This window comes from Pieris brassicae, chromosome 1, assembly GCF_905147105.1.
Source record: "Pieris brassicae chromosome 1, ilPieBrab1.1, whole genome shotgun sequence".
Lineage (NCBI taxonomy): Eukaryota > Metazoa > Arthropoda > Insecta > Lepidoptera > Pieridae > Pieris > Pieris brassicae.
Genome location: NC_059665.1, coordinates 16,797,265 through 16,815,961, shown reverse-complemented (window position 1 = coordinate 16,815,961; position 18,697 = coordinate 16,797,265). Strand labels below are relative to the sequence as shown.

General features: G+C 32.2%; 1 protein-coding gene across 1 annotated transcript; it reads left to right on the top strand.

The window, feature by feature from the left end:
* Positions 1–11,125: 11,125 nt before the first annotated feature.
* LOC123710173 lies at positions 11,126–13,699 on the top strand. Its single transcript, XM_045661928.1, has 5 exons — positions 11,126–11,217; positions 11,464–11,597; positions 11,946–12,138; positions 12,534–12,652; positions 12,880–13,699. The coding sequence occupies exons 1-5, from the start codon at positions 11,142–11,144 to the stop codon at positions 13,030–13,032; spliced, it is 675 nt and encodes a 224-aa protein (XP_045517884.1). The 5' UTR covers positions 11,126–11,141; the 3' UTR covers positions 13,033–13,699.
* Positions 13,700–18,697: the final 4,998 nt, after the last annotated feature.

Here is an 18,697-nt window from a genome sequence, read left to right as displayed (position 1 = left end):
TATTCTTATCTGTTTCGATCATCTAATCGTTTTTCATTAGTGGACATGTTATATTTTTTAAATTTAGTATTTTTGTAATATTGAAAAATGTATTAGCGTTACAAACTATGAAACCGAAAAAAGGTATAAATACTATTCAGAAGATGTAATAGGGCATCGTACTGATAAGAGCATTTGCTTCCAGACTGTAAGAAGAAATATATCCGAATTCCACACGATCTGGAATTTTAAATAAAAAATATCTTGATTAGAAAAGCCTCACGCTTTACATGATAAAATATTTTCTACAAAAAAGTATTAATTAGGTATACATCTTAAGAATAAATCAATTCCAAACTTGCAATAAAATCTCGGTGAATTGTACAAAAAGCAATATGTTAAACAAAGTCGATCCCTTCCTGAAGTATTGATATTCATCAACACGCTCCTTACAGACACTTCAGGAGCCAAGAAAATAGCAACTCCATGGTCGTATTGAAACGAAATAAGGTTTTAAATTGAACAGCACTGCGGTTAAAGTAATGTACGCAAAATTGAGTCTGAAAGCTATAAACATTGGCAAAGGGTTGGTTAAAGGGTCATTTGAGTGGTCGCTCGGCTGACCATTACGTGAGGTGGACGAAATACATAATGCAAACGGTATGTTTTGAATATTTTATTATTAAGAAGTATTTTTTAGAAAAACATTACTGTTGTAAGCCTTCGTGATCGTTTAAAAATTCATGAAATACATGGATGCAATTTTTTATACCTAATTAGATGTTTGGTTACGTTATACGTATTATTGTATGTAATCATTGTATCGTAAGTATTTTGGAATAACTAATCAGGATTTATTCCTATACACAAAACATACTGTACTTCTTGGATCTAAGATATACCGGTGTTGTAATGATTTTTTCCTGTGCCCATAGAAATGCAGATAAGTGCTCAGCCGGGGTTAAACGACGACGACCTCAGGGATGCGCAACCAATACGCTAGGCCCACAATGTTGGCTTTTTTATTTATTGCATAGAGATAAATATCAAGCTTTGTATAGAGAATGTTATAATAAATATACTGCACTATTACAAATAAGTCATTAAAGAAACAAACGTTTTTCAATTTTCCATCCAATCAGACGTAACGAGATCAAAGAAAAAACACTGGCATTAAGTTAGCACATTTGTCCGTCTGTCAGTCCAATAAATAAGGAAAGAAAAACTGCGAAGCCACCTCGTCTGCTCTCTATCTGGTCGCGTCAGTGTATCGCCAAAGACAGTGACTAAACCTCGAGATCTATAGAAAGCTGTTAGTCAAGTAAAAATGTTTTAATCGTAAAGTTTTTTTCAAATAATAAATTATTATATTTTAAAAATTTCAAGTGATACGGAGGCACAGAAACTGACTGACACGATAGAAAATATTTGCCTCAAAACTTTTGTATTATTCGTCATGTAGTACCAATTTTTTTTCTTAACAGAAAATTTCAAAATCATTTTTATAGTTTAGATACTTACCGTATATTAAACATTGTATTTTATTAATTATGTTGTGAATTTATATGCTTAGTGTATCATCTTGTCACATATGATCATCTAGGTTAATTACATTACTTTTTTTATTTTAACTTTACCGTAACTGCATTAAAATTAAAATCATTTTTGTTTTCAAATTCGTTGTAGCAGCTCCACAGCAGCTGTCCACATGCAAGTAAAACATTGACCGAAAAGGTTCAGGATCATTACTCCTTGCCCTCATTCTCTTTATTTATTGGCTGCTGGTAATTTTGTTGAAACTTCCAATATACACAAAACACAATATATAAAAGAAGGTCGAACGAAACAAAATGAAACGACCGTTACGAAACAAGAATTTCGACAATGTTGAAAAGTTCATTAAAAGTCAACTAATTACCAAATAATATTCAAAACTAATAAAAAGTAGTCAAGATTAAGTTTTCTTTTCAAAAAACAAAAGACGAACAATACGATTTTCTAATGAATAAGCACAATCGTAAAAACTTAATGAAATCTGAACAATGCAAGCACATTAAAGTTCTTGGCTGCGCGGAAGAGGAAAGTTTTTTTACGATTTCATAAAGCGCGACAGTTTTTCATTTACACCGTTATAGTGGTGATAAAACATAATTAAAATATTTTATTTCGTTGATATCTCTGAGTTTATGGGTGAATGTTTTAAGGGTACAATTTTTAATTGCACGCCATCTAGTGTTGGTTTAAAACATTACTACGGCTGTAACTCCATATAATTAGAAAGCTTTATCGTAATCAAGAAATACTTCCGTCAGAAGTTTTAATTTTGTAAAGAGTTACTTCAATACTCATAAAGTTGTCTTAAATTTTTTCGGGGAAGAGGTTTTACAAACATAATATAGCTTGAAATTATACACAATTTTTGTCTCAATTCGACGCGTTTTTAGGCGTGATCATCACCTGGTATTTACACAACAGTTTACGATTGCACTTGAACTACCCATTCATGATCAGTAATATAATATAGTTCCTTGAATATATTTACATAGTTTAAAACATTTTTTGAACTTGATTTAAAGTACATCCGCAATATATCATGTTCTTAAAACTCCGACCCAGTTCCCTCGGGAAGTCGCTCGTTTGTCACCGGCGACGCGTATTTAATTGGAGACATCCTGTTTCTAATCTAAAATTCTAATAGCGTCTCACTTTATTGTCCTGTCTCGCAAATAAACTGTAGAAGTATTGGACTAAATAAAGTTCAGAGTCTTCTGATACATATGAAAGTATTGTTATACAAAATAACAATTAATTTAGAATTATTATATTATTTACGTCATCTTTTGCGTACACTTAGTCGCTCTTTGTGTCATATTTAAATATGATATAGGGCAACCAAGCCTGCGGATCAGCAGATAAAGTGATCACCGTCGACCTCTCTATTGAATAACCAACGTGTGAATTTCCGGCCGCGTGAGTAGGCTCCCTTGCTAGGAAATTGCACAAGAATGGGTCAAAAAAACAATACACTAAAGAGATATCTTGTGATTTTAATGCACACTAATCAGTAATTATTCAGCGATAAATCTAAATACACCTAACAGGGGTCCATGTTGCGAAATCCATTATCCAACAATTTCTTAAGTATCATTAAAGCAATCTTCAAACTAACAAACCAATAACATCTTCAAAGGCAAGCAATTCGCGCGAAAGACCCAAATTAATTCTATAATTAGAACTGACAGGTGCAGTACTTTTAACACCTGGGTGACTTCTTTGAGGGTAAGTCCCTTAAGGGTTGAATTTTTAATCGTCTTTCTAAAGGGTAATTATCTTGTAACCGAGATGCCTTGTTTTCAAGTTGCCGTTTTAAAATTTCAATTGAGTTTTTATTTTGGTTTTGTACAGATTTTGTACATCAATTACAGCACAGTGCGTTTTTTTAATTTAAAATTGTGTGCAAATTTTAAATTAAAGTTTTAAAGATTTAAAGGTAACGCAAAGAAATGTAAACATAAAAACGTAGATCATAAAACGACAGTCTTAGATATACATATAAGTTTTATAAAATAGTAACAAAAATATTATTTTTATAAGCTTAGTGCTTGCATATGAATCATGCCATCAGGCTGATGTCATTTGTTCGCGCTCCATTTGCTCACTCCGTGGGGAATTCGCGGTCGTTCCGAGCGAATAAAGTGGCATTTGTATCATAGAATATATGTTATGAATATTCCAGAAAACTGTTTTAAATTTATTTGTTCTATCATCTTTGGAAACGTTTATATAAAGGTTATGCACCTGTCTTTCAGTGTAGGTGTATGGCACAGCCTTCTGGTGAAAGTGGCATGCTGTATCCTAATTCAGCTGAAGTCGATTCGACGAAGGAATTATTTTGGTCATAATTACGAACACCACAGTATAATTATATTAGGTCCTTACATATGAAATTGGCGTTTTGTATGGGAGGAAAAAAAGTCGAATATTTTAAAATATAATATATTTAATTAATCAAAGTATGAACCATTGTTTTCTATGCACTTTTGCTATCTCATAGGTAGTTCATTGATCCTTTTACTAAAAAAACCAGTCGGACGGGAATCAATAAAATCTGTGAAGGTGATTTGGACTGCCCCATCAGAGTTAAATTTTTTCCCTTGCAAGAAGTTGTCCAAATTTCGAAAAAAATGGTAATCTGTTGGAGCAAGGTCCGGGAAGTACGGAGGATGTCTTAGACATTCCAATTGAAGCTCTTCTAATTTGGTAGCCGTCTGTTGTGCAGTGTGTGGTCTAGGGTTGTCGTGAAGTAGCAGTGGCGTGGAGCGATTGACCAGCCTAGGTTGTTTAGCCGCTAGCTTTTCCATCATGGTTTGCAATTGCTGATAATAGACATCAGCCGTAATAGTCTGGCCAGATTTGAGAAAACTGAAATGAACAATACCGGCACTAGTCCACCAAACGCTTACAGGCCTAGCCAGGATCCAACCATTGCGCTGAGCGCTTCCGATTATCGTAAAGAATCCATTTTTCATCACAGGTAATGATTGGGTTTAAAATACCTTCATTATTGTGCCGATTCAGTAATGTAACGCAGCAGTCGACGCGCTTTTGCCGGTTTGCTTCAGTCAATTCGTGAGGTACCCACCTTTCAAGCTTTTTAATCTTCCCAATTAACTTGAAGTGAATTAAAACAGTTTTATCACTAACACCGCAGCCTGCAGCTAACTCGGACGTGGTTTGCGATGGATCCGCTTCCACAATAGCCTTCAACACTTCATTATCAACTTGGGTCTCAGGCCGTCCACGGGGCTTGTTCTGCAGGTCGAAATTTCCAGAACGAAAACATTGGAACCAAAAACGAACTGTGTTTTCTTTTGCAACATGACCGCCATACACATCATTCACCCTTCGAGTCGTTTCCGCAGCACTAGTGCCACGGCGGAACTCGTACTCGTAAATAATGCGATGCTTTAAGTTTTCCATTTTGTAATTAAAATGGAAAACTAAACTAACTATTTTAAAACTAAAATTAAAATTAATTAATTAAACTAATTAATTAATTTAACAAGAAAAAAACAGAAGAAAAAAGTCTTCCAGTTGTTTAAACAAATCGTTTTATTGAATTATCATATATATAATAGTACCTACATAAAACTTTTGTTCCTACATATTAGTATAATAGTTTTAATTACTATACTTAAATATTTTGAACAACATTTTCTGTATCTGTTTCATGATCATTTGTTAATCGAATAGGCAAGTAGGTGATCAGCTTTCTGTGCCTTACGCACGCCGTCGACTTTTTCGGTCTAAGGCAAGCCGGTTTCCTCACGATGTTTTCCTTCACCGTTCGAGCTAATATTAAATGCTTACATTGAATGAAAATCCATTGGTGCAAACCCTGGGATCGAACCCACGACCTCAGGGATGAGAGTCGCACGCTGAAGCCACTAGGCAAACACTATTCTAAAGGAGGAATTCAGAACTATAATAATGACAAAATCACTATTAATATCGACTATTGAATTTTCGTAGATTTATAGATCTAGCAATATTGACAAATCAAATAACTAATAATACTAGTTTTAGATTAAATAGACTTTAACCTTTAACATAAACCCTGTGACAGTTTTATAATGTATGCAGGTGACAGTAACGCCATCGTACTGTCATTTATATTCAGGAAAATTTCCGTGATATATATAAATTGAAAATTTCTATTGGGAACATAAACTTCTAAAGAACAATAAGCATGGACAGTTTGATGTTGTAATGTATAGGTTAATATTTTACTGAAACGGATAAATTATTATTGGAAACAATATAAGAAAATGCATTACATTAAAATGCAGAATGAATTTTCAGCGCTTTTCCAGTTGAAATGTGTAAAACTGGGAGCGCCTTGATGCACCGATTGCATTCATCACGTTGATACCGTGTTTTGTGTAGGGTGACAAAATTGCAATTTTTGTAGTTAACTTTTTAATTGTCTATAAGAATTGACAACCAATAACCCTTATTATTATTTTAGAAACGAAGATTATTTATATACGATCTGAAATTAGTAATTAGTGCTAGTAATAGTTTACCTACTTCTTTTTTGCTCATTTATATAAAAAAAACAAAACATGTTATATCTTCTATTTTGTGATTCAATTTCTGTATACTACAGAATATTCAGTTGGTGCCATGAAATTTGCAAAAAAATATGAATACTATGACCTTTATAAGGCATGCTTTATTTCTATTTATCCCACCTTTTACTTAAGCATGGTGCTATAACAAGATGACGAACAGCGGATGTGGTATAACTGATTCCCTGTTTATTATAACAAGCGACGTTGCATACACTAGGGGAATTTAAGCGATTTGTATGGTTTAGGTGTGGCGGCGCACCTTGCATTAATGTGTAATGCAGTTTATGGTACGGTGGATTCATTTGGATGTGGTTTTAGTATAGTTTGGTATAAGGTAATAAATATTGCGTATACTGGTATTATAAAGACGAAATATTAATAACAAATGCACTCAGAAACTGCTGGTACAACTTCAAAAGTTGTACCAGCAGTGTTGTACCCCTTATCATGATAAAAGTATTAAGAAAACACTTTTTGAACGGATTGAAGCTGTATTATTAATATAAACTTATAGTTATTTACATAATTTTAAATTTAAATTTTTCCGACGTTTCGCGTGCTTTTCAGCGTGCGTGGTCACGGTGACGTTTAAAAAGTGTTTTCTAAATGTGTAAAAGCTATGTCAACAAAAGGCAATATTATGGTAAAAGTATCTGAGTAACGTAGGCTTTGTATATATACAAAATATTTTTTAAGTCCAGCCCCGTAGTCACTAGTCTATTAGATCTAGTCTTTGGTATCATATCTGAATCGAGTCAAACGAAATATGTACTTTTATAAAAAAAATATACTAAATTAAATGTATCGTAGTTACTAACGTTCTACACTTTGTTCGTAATGGAACATCAAGTTTTGTTAGTGTTGCGCAAATTTAGTATGAAACTTTTAAATATAGTGCAGTGGCGTACTGGCGTTCGACCTTGAGGTCGTGCGTTCGAATCACGACTCTGCACCAATTGACTTTTCTTTTTCTTCTTCTATGTGCGCAATTTAAAAGTGGTACGTTGCAGGAAAACATCGTCCACTACCCAACCAAAAATCTATATGTATGTCAGACATAGGCGGATGATGGTCTTCGTGTCTGTTAAAAAAAATAAATGATACAGAATTTGGAGGCTTAAAAATCAAATGTTCATGTCTGAAAATACTAACTTTTTAATGTGTTTTTAATGTACAACCGGTTATATTTAAATGAGCTACAGTTGGAATTATATGAAAAAAGCAAAAAAAATAATACGATATATGTAGCGTAAACATATGACAACGGATGCACATCCTAAGTTCCAAAATATCAATGGCGTGTATTACAATCATAATAATGTCTATCCCAAAAATAATATAAAGACGTAATATAGTAGTAACGCGTCTGTCTGTCACATTTAACAGCGATGTGCAGATACTTGAAGCAATCACGGATCGGAAGACGTTTATTGAAATCTCAGCTAGGAGCACATAGTTCATTTCGTTACAGAGGTGACACGATCATGGAAAGAGAAAAACCTATAAAGTAAAGGACAGAGTTGACACAGTGATGCGATCGACCGTGACGTGAATTTGAAACTGTGACCAATCCTTTTGTGTGAGCAATATTGTTGCTACGATGAAAGAAAACATCGGAAGGAAATGAAATTGTTTCAGAAGCACTGATTTAAAAACAGAATATCTTTGACATGTATTTTGTATGTTGTTTCGCTTGAATGAATGAATTAGTAATTCATAAGCAGATAAGACAGAAGTCAATATCAAGAACACTCTATACGCAAACTAGTCTTCATATTATCAAGATGATTGTCGCAGATAGGTTGAGAGGGCGCAAGTTCGTAAAGTTTTACGATCGGTATCCGATAGCACTCCGTAACATACCGTAATATTAGAGGGACCCTTACATGCCTAGTCTTGATTGAATTATACTGATTATCACATAAATGCAATTTTGCCTTTATTTTGATTAAGGCTTACTATATAAAAATACCGCTCAACAGAAAAGACAGACTATATCAAATAATAACATATAAATGTCGTCAAAAAATTAAAAATATTAGAATCTTGAAATTATTGACTTCTGGTAGGTACGTAAATATTTTAATTGTGAAGAAAATGACCTAACCTTTCAGAAGCAAACCCAAAAGAACTTAAGCCTGTTTTAAAATGAAATCTTTAAAATATTAAACGTGAATTTAAAATTACTCTTGGTAAATTTGGTATTCATAAGTTAGATACCTAGGTAACACTGAAAATTTTAAGAAAATTAAAAACGGCTTACTGTAGAATGTTGTTATACTTTTATTGTTTTGTAATCAGTAATTTTAAGTAATCTCCGTTCCTCTCTACTCATCCTCGCATTAGATGGAACTACTGAGAAAAGCAGTGGGGCCACTATTCCTTAGGTGCATTCTTCTATGGCAATTTGGTACGCTTCGCATCTTCAGGGCTCGTAAAGCGAATACCTCGAATTGTATTTTTAGTTCTTGGGAATAAATGAAAGTCGCAGTGCGCCAGGTCAGGACTGTATGGCGGATGACTCAATATCTTGACACCTGCCATATTCAAATATTCAACAGTCCGTTTTGCGGAGTGCGCTGAGGCTGATGGAGGATCCTGCTTCGAGGGCTCTGCTGTGGATTTTTTCCAAAAACAGGTAAACAGTGATAGAAATACTAGTCTGCAGTAACTGTCCTTCCATTTTCTAGCAAAACTGTCGCAAAATGACCTTTCCGACCAAAGAATGAAGCAATCATCTTTTTTCCTTGACTTCTTCCTTTCTTTACCTTAGTTGACCGATTCTCGAAAGGAAATACCCACTGAGCTGATTGCGCACTAGATGGGGCTTCATTAAGAAATGCTAATTGCAGCCTATCATAGCATTTTCACGTGTAGAAAGAGTTTTAGATTTGCCGCGAATTCACAAAAACAAATGAATACAATATACTACATTAGGTTATCAAAAAGTTCTTAAATTTAAATTCAATTTTTTTTTCATTAGCAATGTTACTAACTGGCCAGTTCCAAACATTTTCAGTGTTACCCGCGTAGTAGAGATTTTACTATGATAATAAACGGAAGATTTAATTCAATTATTTTGTATTTAGGAATAAATCGACTTTTAAATTCTCTTAATTAAAAATAAGTATAATTTATGAATAGTACCGGATAAAAATAGAGGAAAAATGACATTACGTAAAGGGTTGAATCCCAGTTAATGAGGCCGAAACTCAACGGCGAAGGATATTTAAAATAACGCTAACAAGTCGTGAAAGGTTATGATTAATTACTAAATATTAAAACATAATGCACTGTGAAATGCTAATTAATTCTCGATTTAAATAATAATGTTTTCAAGTTAGTTGAGTCTTAAAATAGTCCTTATTAGCTTAGCTTAAACCAAGCTAAGTGGTTAGTATAAGGTAACTTTGTTATCCAATACCTAAAGGTGAAGCTATCCAAGCTGTTCGAAGAGATTCTCTAGGATTAATATTTTGAGGGTTTTTCAATCGAGACGATTTTAATTTTGACCAAGAAGTCATAGACACCGGTCGAGGCAAGCAAATCAAGATTACTATATACTTTGCTTAATTTGGTTTTCTGGCTAATAATTGATTCGTTAATTTTATTAGCGGTATTTGTGACGGGATATAAAGGAACCGATCATATGAAAGTAAAGTCGTAAGAAAAGCTAGTAAACTATAAAATTGTACGTAAACACATTACTTCTTAAATGATGAAATAAATTTCGGCTATATCTTTCCAAATTTCTGAAATAAAGAACGCACTTTGATAATTTATTACAATTTCATTCAACGCTAATAAACTTACGATCCGGATTTCATATTAAAATTCAAAGGGAGATTTCTGAATGAAGATTTTCATAGGATACATTAAAATCTGTTTTCTACAGCATCACTGGGGTAGTGGCGTAGGTCTTAAGATATTTAAAAAGAATGTCGCAATATTAAATTTGGCTTATTGAAGATAATGTTGACATACTGTTTTGATTTTGATTGTTCATGTTAATACATATTATATATATGAAAGTACAAAAATGTTATAAACTAATATGAACAAATCAACCTCTGGGTTTTGGCCATACACATTTCTGCACTTTCGTATTACTTCTAAATACTATAAACTATGTTGTTAGGTGTACAACTTTAACATTGAAATACTCGTTTAATATATACTAAGGGTTAATTATCAAGTTTTATGAGTTTGTATTAGTGACTGCAACCAAATTTAATAGTATTTAACCAGCCTCTGATACTAATCGCAAATGTCTTACGCTTTATACCACCCAACCTGTCCGCTGGGATGGCAATAACAAGTCCATAAACCGTTTTTACTGCCTTTGTTCAAGTAAATGTATGTAGGTTTCTTTTTAAACAATGACCGTATTTTTGTAAGACGAATATATCACAAGACAGACCCGAAGAATAGATATTTTAAGAGACGTTTTGATGTCCCCTGAGTGCGCGTTAATGGACTCGTGCTTGTTAAAAATGTATTTTTAAAGTTGTTATGAAAAAATTAGATTCGTTGGAAATGTGAATTTCCATTTGTGCTTTCAAAATTATTTATATTTAAGACTAGCGGTTAAAACAAGAAGGATTAAGTGTGATTTATGATTACTTAAACAAAAATAGAGATATAGATATATAGGGATAGCACTCGAAGAAATAGCAAAGGAGTAATGAGTAGGTTCGTTTAGGTGTTGAATAATTATCACGTACAAAGCAAGGCGATTTGCTGCAGAATTGGCTTTACACCGTGTGACCTTAAAGGTGGGGTGACAAACGCTCGACGACTATTATGCAAAGAATTTGTGGTGTTTTGTAGTAATGAATTATCATAGTCAGTGAAATCCAGAAAGATCGTTTTTTTACAATTTAATTAGAAATGATTGTTTCAAAAGCTACACATCGTACAGACTTAAAGTGAGTCAAACAATTATTCAATTTGTGAAATCGTACCTAATTTAACAAATTTAACATAGTTAACACTACTCAGTCGCTCTTTATACACCGCTTCATCACAATGTATACATTTATTTTAATCTCTTTATTTCTAGTAAATACTGTAAAATCTGAGGTGAATGGAAAATACTGTGAAGGTAAAAAAATTAATAAGCTCGTTTGGCTTAGATATTATTTAAACTCATTTGAAGTGTTTTACTATGTTGGAATTCCTTTATTATTTTAATAAAGAATTTAGTTTAGTTCAGTATTTTCTTGGTGGAAATCATTGTATTTTTTAGATTTCTTTGATTAGATTGTACCACAATATGTAAAAATACTTAAATTCATATTGTATTATTAATAAGCAGAAACATTATTAACATTTTCACTATTCATTTAAGGTTTTAAGACAGACTTCGATATAAAGAAAGCGATTGGACGTTGGCACGTCGTGGCTGTTATACCAGACACCAACTTTTCCAACAAGTTCGATAATGTGACGTGCTATAGAGTGGACTTCAGTGAAGTTGATGAGGTACTCGCTTTAGAATATTATGGAATAGGTTCTAACGTCATCAACTTAAAATTTAGTAAAGAATAGCTTCAATAGTCTTGGTGATTATACATTTTTAGGGTATACTTTAAATCCTTTACCTAATAATGAAGTTGATTATGGACATTCATCGTTAATCATTCCATTTTCTATAAATATTTTTGTCACACATTTGATTAAACTTTAAAAAGTTACTTGTCTTTATGTTGTAATGTGTAATACGACAAAGTACAATATAAATATAACTCTATATTTTTAATATCAAACTTGATATATTGATAGAATCTGATAATCAAGTTTAGATTACTTCTATGATAAATACCTGCGCAGGCAAGCCTCAAGTGGATGATAACGAAACGGCTCGGTCGTCCTACAGAACAGCTCATGGACAGTGAGCCAGGTGAAGTTATACGCCTACGATACCATACAGAACAGCCTTTTGATATCTGGTCAAAGTCAGTGCATGATCTAAAGGGATGCTACAGACAACTGATAGACTTGAAAAACAACGAAACCGAGTTACGTGAGTACGCTATTTTTATATAAGTGACCGCCACCGATATGTACAATTTCTCGGGCGACGATGCAAAAAATAAATAAAAATTATTTAAAGCAATAATGGACTTTAAGTTTTGTGTATACTATATATAATATAATGACTGGTTTCTATTTGTATCTATTAAAAATATTTGCACGAAATAAATCAAATAGGAATTGGCTCTCCTATTCCTATTGATATAATGTTTTCGAAACTGTCAAAAGATTTTTCCAGTTTACGATAATGTACGAAAATCTCAAATAACAATACTTCTAATATATGATTATGATGGGATCACAAATTTATTAGTATGCTTAGATTGACGTGTGTTTAAATACGGTATAGTGCATTTCCATTAAAAATGACAAACGTTTTTCTAGATCTAGCAAATACATTGGACTCGCCCATGTTGCTGCATGTACTGGAGACTGGATACGGGCCATTTCTTCTCCAAATCCTCTGGGGACGACTGGCCGCTGTAATCTATCGAAGAGAACCGGTAATAAAAATTGAATAGTCTAAAAATATTAGTTAATCTAAAGTTTATTTAAGGATGTAGTGATCAGCTTTCGGAAAATACTTTAATCAAATGTCAAGGTTCGAAATGATTAAAAAAATTATAATAAGATTATTGTAATATTTCTAAAAGAGAATACGGTGTTTATGAATCAGTGTCAATCCCCTTTAAATTGTTTTCTACATACTTATTTGTTAAAATATTTCCAGGGTGTTACGATTGAAAAACTTCGGCCAGTGACGGAGTTTTTATCGCTCTATAGGGGAACAGCGGAGCGGGCAAAGCTTTGCGGCTCAAGACAGTTTACAACTAAAAGACCAGAGCCAGTTCCAGTTTCTATAAAGTCTAAAATTTTAGAATAATTGTAATGGACATTGCAGCACCACTATTTGGTTTCACATTCTTAATAATTCATTTCATTTATAATATCTATATTTTTATTAGTATTTATTAAGAATCCATTTACCATTAAAATTCCATTTTTTTCTCAATTGTGTATACCACTTGAGCTAATTCTTTAATTGACTGGTTTATAGATTGCGGAACTGGATTTCGCAATAATATATTATTCTTAGACAATCGATTTAAAACAATATATCTTGTTTAAAGAGTTATTTACGATGTTGTATTCAGTTAATAACAAATTGTGGTCTAGCACGAACCTAATACAGCACACACGATATCCAGGTAAATTAATTTTGTATTTAGAGTCTAAATAATATTAGTTTCACATCTTCATTTTACATTATATTTTATACAAAATTTGAATTAAAGTTTTATTTTAAATAAAAAAAAACCTTCTAACTCTATCAATAAGTACCAACAAGAAATTGTTCTAGCTGAGTACGACAATTTATATTATTTTTAATGAATTAGACAGGCGTCTCACTTTTTAGGTGTAGATGCAATATTAGTCACGCTTGTCTAATAAAATCATTTTTATGACACAAAAATATTTTGAGATGGAGTGGACATTGGATGCTGAACTACTACATTTCATCACAAAAACATAAACCCCGGTCTTACTACTAAAGTCTCAGCAAATATAAAACAACAGCCTTTAACAGCCCTTGTAGTTCTAGCATCACACGGCCGCCATGATTTTTTCGACGTACGAAGTGTTGTTGTATCTGTTGATAGTACAACATACGGCTGATATCAAGCTTTTGAAGTGTCTGGAATATGACCGACAGCTCTATACCCACTTCGTGCGAGGCGATCACTGCAATCTTATTATCTTTAACACCCCATTCCATAGTGTAATATGATAATTAATACGAATAAATAAATATATATATAAGGAAAGAAGTTAAAAATAATATTCGTGTTCCATATTCAAAAAGTGCATTTTCATTTGTAACAGAACTTATGTCCAGATTAGTTAGTTTATATTTATTGAATTCATATTATTCAATATCCTGCATTGGCCACCAAGACATACATAGACCTATTATACATATTATAACACGGTGCTTATGGTCTAGCAGCCTAGTGCTAGGGGTTAAAACTATACTTACATATAGACTTATTGATAAATTGATAGACGGACATCAGGTGTGGGCACTGCTATGTGATTGATTTTGTATTGGACAATATATTTGCGACAAAACAGGATGCTTCTTGCACACGTTTTATATTATAAAAGAAATATATTTGCTCAGTCATATCTTGTTTTATACAGTCTTTGGAAATAAAAGGAGATAGATATTCAATAGCTATTCGAGCCTTATAGTTTAGAAATTGTTTACTGCTTAGCAACTTAGTAAGGACAAAAAAAAATTAAAACATTATTCATACGTCTTTACTATGATTTAGAAAATAAATATCAAATATCAAAGTTTATAGTATGGTACATTTGATGCGAATATAACAATTAATAAACCAGAAATCGTAATTATGTATATAGTAATTGCTATTTTCTAAGAAATTATAAGGCTCATCCTGTAAACGATGACATGCTACACAAAATGCTGAGTCCGCCAAATCCTAAAGGGTGTTCCAGTTGGCTCGTTTTATATCTATTGTTTATACGTTTTGATTGAATACCCCTTTTATTGACGTTTCACTACAAAATATTTTCCCTAAACCATTGGAATAAGGTTCAAATTGTAACGTTTATTTATTGTATAAATAGTGCAAAAGATTGTAAAAGATACGGGTCATTAGACGCGTCGATAGGTAAAAGGTTGCAGATTTATAAACTAAAATATCTCGGGAAGAATACACTTTGTTATGACATTTTTTATATAAGCAAATACATTTTGAATTTAAACCCTAATAGATATTTAATTTGTCATTTCCATATCTATAACTAATTATAATAACTATCCACCAATTTATTGCATATTAAATTTCAATATAATCTGTGCTCAACTGAAACGTTTAATTACGTGAAGCGTAACTGACCGAGATCCTCTCAAAAGTTTTAATAGCTATTTAACTCCAGATCTCATCTCACTCTGAAATTACCTAAGTCTTTTAGCAATAAAATGTCTCATAAAGACCATTTTATAAAGGGATCGTAAAGTTACGTAGGGCGTGTCCCTTGGGCATTTTTTCTATTTTATTCGATTTTGTGTCTTTATCCAATGTTTATGGCACCTGATGTTTAGAATAATTGCTTTGTAGTTATATTTTATTTAATATATTTAAAAACAAATTAATAAAGAGTATTATAAATAGTACATTTGTTATATATGTTCAGGTAAACAGGATTTATATGTATTAAATGTAACTCGGTTATCAGGATATAGTAATACTTCCAAAACTTGTTTTGGTGGTTTTTAAAAAAAAAAATTGTTGTGTATTTTCTTTACAATAATTAGGACTATTAATTGGAGGCGTAATGGTTATTATATATGAGCCAGATTAAGAAAAACACTTTTTCAATCCATTCAAAAAGTGTTTTTCTTAATGTGTAAAACCTATGTTAACAAAAGACAATACTATGAGCCAGATTTTCAAGATTACATCGCACAAAATCTTCATTCTTGAACAATGCCTAAGCATAACTACTTTGCTATGCGGAAATCAATACTCGAACCCATATCCCTAACCTACCTACAACATACCTCATTATATCATATCGAAGCCATTAGACCATGCCATTCATTCGTGACATACAATTAATACGGTCAAGTAAACGCTTTCAGAATGTCTCTCAGGATCGTACGATTTTTAATCAACCCGCCTGCGACCGAATGATTGAAGCCAAGTCATGCGACTAATTAGTCGCCGCAAGCGTAGGGAGCTTTAGATTACACTGATAATTGTTTTTTAAAGCGTGTGTGTGATACATGTCATTAAAACGAGCTTTTAATGTAGAAAAATGATATTAGCTTTGAATAAACTACGCCGCGCTAACTGCTACGAAGGTTCATGCTACGTCAAGTGTACTACGGCGTAGCAAGTAGAAATTGTGCTCGGAAAAATGAATAAAATGTAGGTTATAATAATATTGAAATTTATACTGTGTTCATACAAATTGTCATAATTATGAAGTTTAATGTGAATTTTTTGGTATTGTATTTCTTATATTTTTTAGATTGATTAATTATTAAATTTTCGTCAACCATAATTACTTAGCTACATTTGGTCAAAAGCAATTTAGTGCAATGGAACAACGAAGTAGAATCGTTAAATTTAATGTACACTAACCTGATGCTATAAAACCGAGTTAATCTCAATACACCGATAGCCCTTATTACCCCTAGTGATGTGACAAAATAGTTTTATCGAGATTTATATAATATTTAGTTTTTAATAAAATTTGTGTTTTGTTTTTAATACCACCTCGTGTAACTTTAATTTTGTGCTGCGTTTGAATATGCGTCATCAAGAAATTTTATTTATATGATTAAATGAAAGCTAATCTCGTATCAAACTGAGAATTTGTAATATTTTATTCGTTAATCATATCTCAAATTAAGGTACGTATTGTCAGCAACTGAACTGTTCCTTTTATAACAGAACTAGAAACCAACCGTACAAATAAGAAACAGATAGTGTAGGAGAAAGGAATTTAAAATAATGCGAAGCTAAACAAAAGTTAATCTTCTGAATAATCTCACCAGGCAAGCCGAGACCATAAATTTTTAGGGTTGATACTTTTTTGATGTTAAAAACCATCCAAATACTATTCACAGAGCAACACTAACCGGAAATAAAAATCGTAAATGAAGCAATTCGCTCGCAGTCGCTCTCTAAATACGATTAACTACTTTTTGGGGACTCACCGCGTTTACTTTTTATATCAGGTAAGCGTATTTTATTCATTCACTTCTTTGTTTGGTTCGAATGGACAGTATTCATGTTTCAAATTGTACTTGAAAGACTGTATTATGTGTTTATTTAAAATACTGTTATTGACGCGATACCTGGCGCGCCCTTTACTCCAAAACATATTTTAGTTATACGCTTTATAATTATTGGGGAAATGATGATTTGGGGGAATGTTTTTTTTACGGTACCATATTAAAAAACTAAGAGAATTAAATGTATAAAGTGATAATAAATTTATTTTTGTACACATAATAAATATCCTATTAGAGTAAGTCTTAACTCAATGATTAAACACACACACACACAAAAAAATACATGTAACCTCTTCCTTGGGGTTTATTGAAGTTAATTAAAATAGTTCTGATATAGGCTTAAATATAAAATTGTATACAAATAATTAATTTAGAAATGTTATAAATGAAAAATAATCATTAAAGGTGTTTAATTGCGTTATCCACCATGGATTGCTATTTATTGAGAAACTTAATAAAAAATAAGTAAGTCAAATTTCGATGGAAATTAGATAGCCTTTTCTTATTTAAGGGTCAACGAATTCATCTCCTGTCCATTTACCTCATTTGTAAGCAGGTTGTACCTATTTCCGGCCAACACCACGGTTATTCAATCTGTGGAACCGCAAAAGGGATAACTAAGTTTCTCCACTGATTGGCGTACACTGTATTCGCTTAGGGGCCAAGATAAATTCAAATTGAATCTTACAAATGTCGTATCAAATTTTATGGAAAATACACGTTTACATGTTTACATACCTACTCGTTTAATAGCGATCCATATTATCATCATCGAGGATAAAATCTTAACAATTAAGGTTAATTTGTGGGCTGGAGTTTTTGGTTTCAAGGGAATATAAACTATTTCAAGTCGGCTACAACAGTAAATTGATAATCAACTTAATGCACTTACCACGGTAACTCAGCGAATCAAAATGTGTCTTAGTCTATGAAACAAAATTCGTATTTCAATGAAGCGTATGAGCGGAAGTCAATTACGCTGGACTGGAAGAAATGGCAGATGAGATAAGTTGTTTTGGTTCTAAGAAACACAATTTATTACGATTTTTACCATCACCGTATCCTATATTTTGTGCCGAGTACAGGATCCGAACTACGCGGCAATTATTTGTTTTTGTTATATTACTAGATTTTTACCAACTTAAAGTACAAACATTGGCGGTTAACTATGGGTAAGAACGACAGGTTAATATACATTTGAAGAAACTTTAGTTAGAAATAAAAAATCTTCATATTATTCCATAAAGATGATCAAAAGGTGAATAAAAGTACTGCCATTTGTTAAATAACTGAGCCTAAGAATGATCATTTGACAAAAGATATTCCCTGAGGAAGGAAAGCTTTCATTTCGTATGTAATTGTTTATGCGGTGGCGTATCAAACAATGTAGGGTGTGTATCAGTTATATTTTATAAGAAATAAAATATAATTGAAGAGACGGATTAAAAGTAACAAATATATATTCTTCATATTAGTCAAGGTCTTACGACGGATATATTTTTATTCTATTCATTTATTACAATTGTTTATAATTTATTCGTGTACGCATATACTTGATATGTAAAATACTATTCATATATAATTTCACTGTTTGTATTTTCACTATTTCAGTCGCGTACGAAAGATGATTTAATGCTCATTAATAAAATGGTACAAAATATCTCTCAAATACACACGCATATACTCACACATTCATGTATAGTCAATGTCTTAT